General features: G+C 22.3%; 2 protein-coding genes across 3 annotated transcripts in view; one reads left to right on the forward strand and one right to left on the reverse strand.

Annotated features, from left to right (window-relative positions):
* LOC117174469 (alpha-ketoglutarate-dependent dioxygenase alkB homolog 7, mitochondrial) overlaps nt 1-4,121 on the reverse strand; it is a 34,231-nt gene that overhangs the window by 17,410 nt on the left and 12,700 nt on the right. The gene's annotated exons all lie outside the window — the stretch shown is intronic.
* The window catches only part of LOC117174468 (probable tRNA (guanine(26)-N(2))-dimethyltransferase), a 20,487-nt gene that overhangs the window by 3,219 nt on the left and 13,147 nt on the right, over nt 1-4,121 (forward strand). For both annotated transcript variants that reach the window (XM_033363619.1, XM_033363620.1), the window contains exons 3-4: nt 799-913; nt 1,112-1,299. In XM_033363619.1, coding sequence (XP_033219510.1) covers nt 799-913; nt 1,112-1,299 — 303 coding nt within the window. The remainder of the gene's footprint in view (nt 1-798; nt 914-1,111; nt 1,300-4,121) is intronic.

The raw sequence follows: 4,121 nt of genomic DNA on the forward strand, positions 1-4,121 counted from the left end.
AACTTTAAATTGTAAATCTTTAAAATTGAATATATTTTAAATTTGACAATTTGCAGTTAAGAATTATGCATTTTTAAAGTTTTGCGTTAAAACATTCTGTAAATTTTGACGCTTTAAATTCGAAATTTTATCGATTTGGAGGATTTAGAATCGAAAACTTTTGATCTTCAACTACATCCAAATTTAAGAAAATTTTGATTTATAAATTTTTAAAATTGAACATTTTACAATTATTACTCTTCAAAATTCTAGAAATTTAAATTGTAAATCTTTAAAATTGAATAGCTTTTAAATTGAACAATTTACAATTGTGAATTAAGCAAGTTCTAAGTTTTGCAATTAAAAATTCTGTAATTTTGATGATTTAAATTCAAAATTTCTTCAATTTGAAAGATTTAGAATTAAACACTTGACTTTTGATTTCAAGTTTTTAAAATTGTTATTTTTGTATCGCTAAAATCGAAGGGTTTTCATTTGTAACTCTTCACAGTTTTAGAACAATGATTGGTAAATCTTGAAAAATAAAGTGTTTTTAATTTAAAAAATGCTTAATTGAACTTTGTGCAAGTTTGAAGTTTTAGCATTAAAAATTATTTAATCAAAACAACTTATATGCGAAATAAATTTAAATTAATTAACTATTGAAATAAAAATGTTATGAAAGCCGTTATAGCTAAAAAGCATATATTTTTTTAATAACTAGACAATCAAAATAAGAAACATGCAATTATTGCGCTATTTTTTCTAGTTTATTAGCAACTGATTATAAATTTAATTGGTTTTTTTGTTTTTATATAGTATTGCAGTTTTATCTTTGTTTGCGGAAGATAAAAATGGTGTGGTCAATACGAAAAATATTGTAATTAAAGAAACTATAAAAGAAGATAAGGAGCCATCAGAGTTAAAAACGCAAGTAAGATTTTTTTTTAATGCAAGTATTTATAGAAACAATAATAAAAATAATTTATTGAGTGTATCTTTAATAAATAATACTGATTTATACTTTTTAAACTTTTTATTCTGACTAAATAATAACAGTTTTCAATTCTAATGAATAAGGCTGAACTTTAGATTTTTCTAAGTGATTTAAACATTTTTAATTTTAATTTAGGATGGAATTAGGGTATTAGAAGCATTATCTGCAACTGGTTTGCGTAGTATAAGATACGCAAAAGAAGTAAAAGGCATAAAATGTATCGTGGCAAACGATATTGCAACTAGAGCAATCGAGGCAATTAAAAAAAATATTGCACATAATGGAGTGGAAAATATTGTGATACCGAGCCATGAAGATGCAACGTAAGTATTTTAATTTTGCAAAATAGTAGGCTGAAATGTATTAAAAATATGAGAAATTAAGAGATTTTTTACGAAATTAGAAGAATAAATTATTTTATATATAATAATGTAGATACTGTGATAAATTCAATTTTAAACGCTTTAAAATTTTAATATTTAAAGTACAAATATTATATTTTGTACAAAATAGATTAATTTTGACCCAAATAGTGGACTTTTCTACAAAACAATACTAATTTTTAACAAAAAATTAACTTTTAAAAAAATAGTTGAATTTTCAACCAAAAAGTTATATTTTTTAACAAAAAACTAATTTTCAAAATAATAGGTAAATTTTCAAACCAAGCGATTAATTTTCTACTAAAAATATGAATCTCTAACAAAAAAATATGAAATTTCCTGCAAAAGAGAAATATTTTCAAACCAAAAAGACGAATTTTTAATAAAAGAGCTTGATTTGCAACAAAGAAAGATTTTTCAGTCAAGAATTGAAAAAAAAAATTCCACCAAATTCTTGAAATTTAAAGCCAAAAAGACAAATTTTCTACAAAACAGTTGAATTTTTTACCCGAAAATATGAATTTTCAATAAAAAAGTTAATTTACAAACCAAATAGTTGAATTTTCAACCCAAAATTTAATCCTACAAATATGAATTAAGAAAAAATCCGTTTTGTTTGATTATCTACAATAATAGTTAAAGTTTGAAGCCAAAAAGACGCATTTTTTACAAAACAGTTGAATTTTCAACCAAACATTTCCATTTTTTACAATAATAGATCAATTTTGAATCCAAAAAGACGAATTTTCTACCAGACCGTTGAATTTTGAACCCAAAAATATGAATTTTTAATAAAAAAGTTAATTTTCAATTTAGTGGCTTAATTTTTTACCCAATTATTAAATTTGTAAACCAAAAAGACGAATTTCCTACAAAACAGTTGATTTATCTGCCCGAAAATATAATTCTCGAAAAAAGTTAATTTTTAAACAAATAGCTGAATTATGAACCGGAAAATATAAATTTTCAACAGAAAAATTAATTTTCAATTAAGTGGCTTAATTTTCTACTCAATTATTCAATTTTTAAACCAAGCAGACGAATTTCCTACAAAAAAGTTAATTTTTAAACAAATAGTTGAATTATGAACCGGAAAATATAAATTTTCAACAGAAAAATTAATAATTTTTAAATCACCAAAATGTTAAATTTCAACTAAATAGTTTAACTATCTACCTAAAAATATGAATTTTGAATATAAAATTTCATTTTCATCTCAAAAATATGAATTTAAAAAAGTTAATTTTTGAACAAGTGGCTTAATTTTTAACCAGACCATTAAATTTGTAAACCGAAAATATGAATTTCGTACAAAATAGTTGAATTATCAGTCCAAAAAAATGAATTCTCTATAAAAAGTTAATTTTCAACAGAATAGTTGAATTATCAACCGGAAAATATGAATTTTGAACACAAAATACTATCCAAACAGACGAATTTTCTACAAAAAAGTTCAATTATTAATCGGAAAAAATAAATCTTTGAGAAAAATGTAAATTTCAACTAAATAGTTGAATTATAAGCCCAAAAATGTGGATTAAAAAAAATTTATTTTCATCTCAAAAAAATGTATATAAAAAAAGTATTATCAAACCAAGAAAAATTGTTTTGCAAACAAAGACAATTAATTTTCGAAAAAAACTAATTTTCCACAAAATAGTGAAATTTTGAAGCCATAAACAACATTTTTTTACACAGCCGTTGAATTTTCACCATAAAATGATTAATATCCTATAAAAAAGATGAATACCAGCCCGAGAATATAAATTTTGAACATAAAACTTAATTTTTAATCAAGTGGCTTAATTTTGTACCAAATTATTAATTTTTTAAAACAAAAAGACGAATTTCCTACAAAGCAGTTAAATTATCAGCCCAAAAATATTAATTTTCAACGAAAAAATTAATTTAAAACCAAATAATTGAATTATGAACCCAAAAACATGATTTTTCAACAAAAAAGTTAATTTTTACGTCAAAAAGATGAATTTTCTAAAAAAAAAAGTTGAATTTCCAAGTCGAAAATATGAATTCACAATAAAAAATTTAATTTTCAACAAAATAGTTTAATTATTAACCTGAAAATAGGAATTTTTAGTAAAAAAAGTTCGTTTTCATTCCAAAAATATGAGTTTAAAAAAAAGTTAGTTTTTTACCAAGTCGCTTTATTTTCAACAGCAAAAGTAATTTTCTACCAAAATGGTTAATATTTTTAGGTCAAAAAGACGAATTTTTTTTTAAACACTTGAAATTTCAATCAAACATGGTAATTTTCTACAATAATAGTTGAATTTTTTAACCCAAAAAGATGAATATTCTACAAAACAGTTGAATTTTCAACCCGAAAATATGAATTTTGAATAAAAAAGTTAATTTTCAATCAAGTGGCTTAATTTTCTACCAACTTATTGAATTTTAAAACCAAAGAAGAGGAATTTCCTTTAAAAAAATTGAATTATCAGCCCAAAAATATGAATTTTGAATAAAAAAGTTCATTTTCTCCTGGAAAATATGAGTTTAAAAAAGTTATTTTTTGACCAAGTCGCTTAATTTTCTATCAACTTAATGAATACTTACCCACAAAAAAAAATCAACCCAGAAATAAATTTTCAACATCAAAATTAATTTTCTACCAAAATGTTTAATTTCAGAAGTCAAAATTACGAATTTTTTTTAAAACACTTGAAATTTCAATGAAGCATGGTAATTTTCTACAATAATAGTTGAATTTTTTAACCCAAAAAGATGAATATTCTACAAAA

This window comes from Belonocnema kinseyi, chromosome 6 (assembly GCF_010883055.1).
Source record: "Belonocnema kinseyi isolate 2016_QV_RU_SX_M_011 chromosome 6, B_treatae_v1, whole genome shotgun sequence".
Taxonomy (NCBI): domain Eukaryota; kingdom Metazoa; phylum Arthropoda; class Insecta; order Hymenoptera; family Cynipidae; genus Belonocnema; species Belonocnema kinseyi.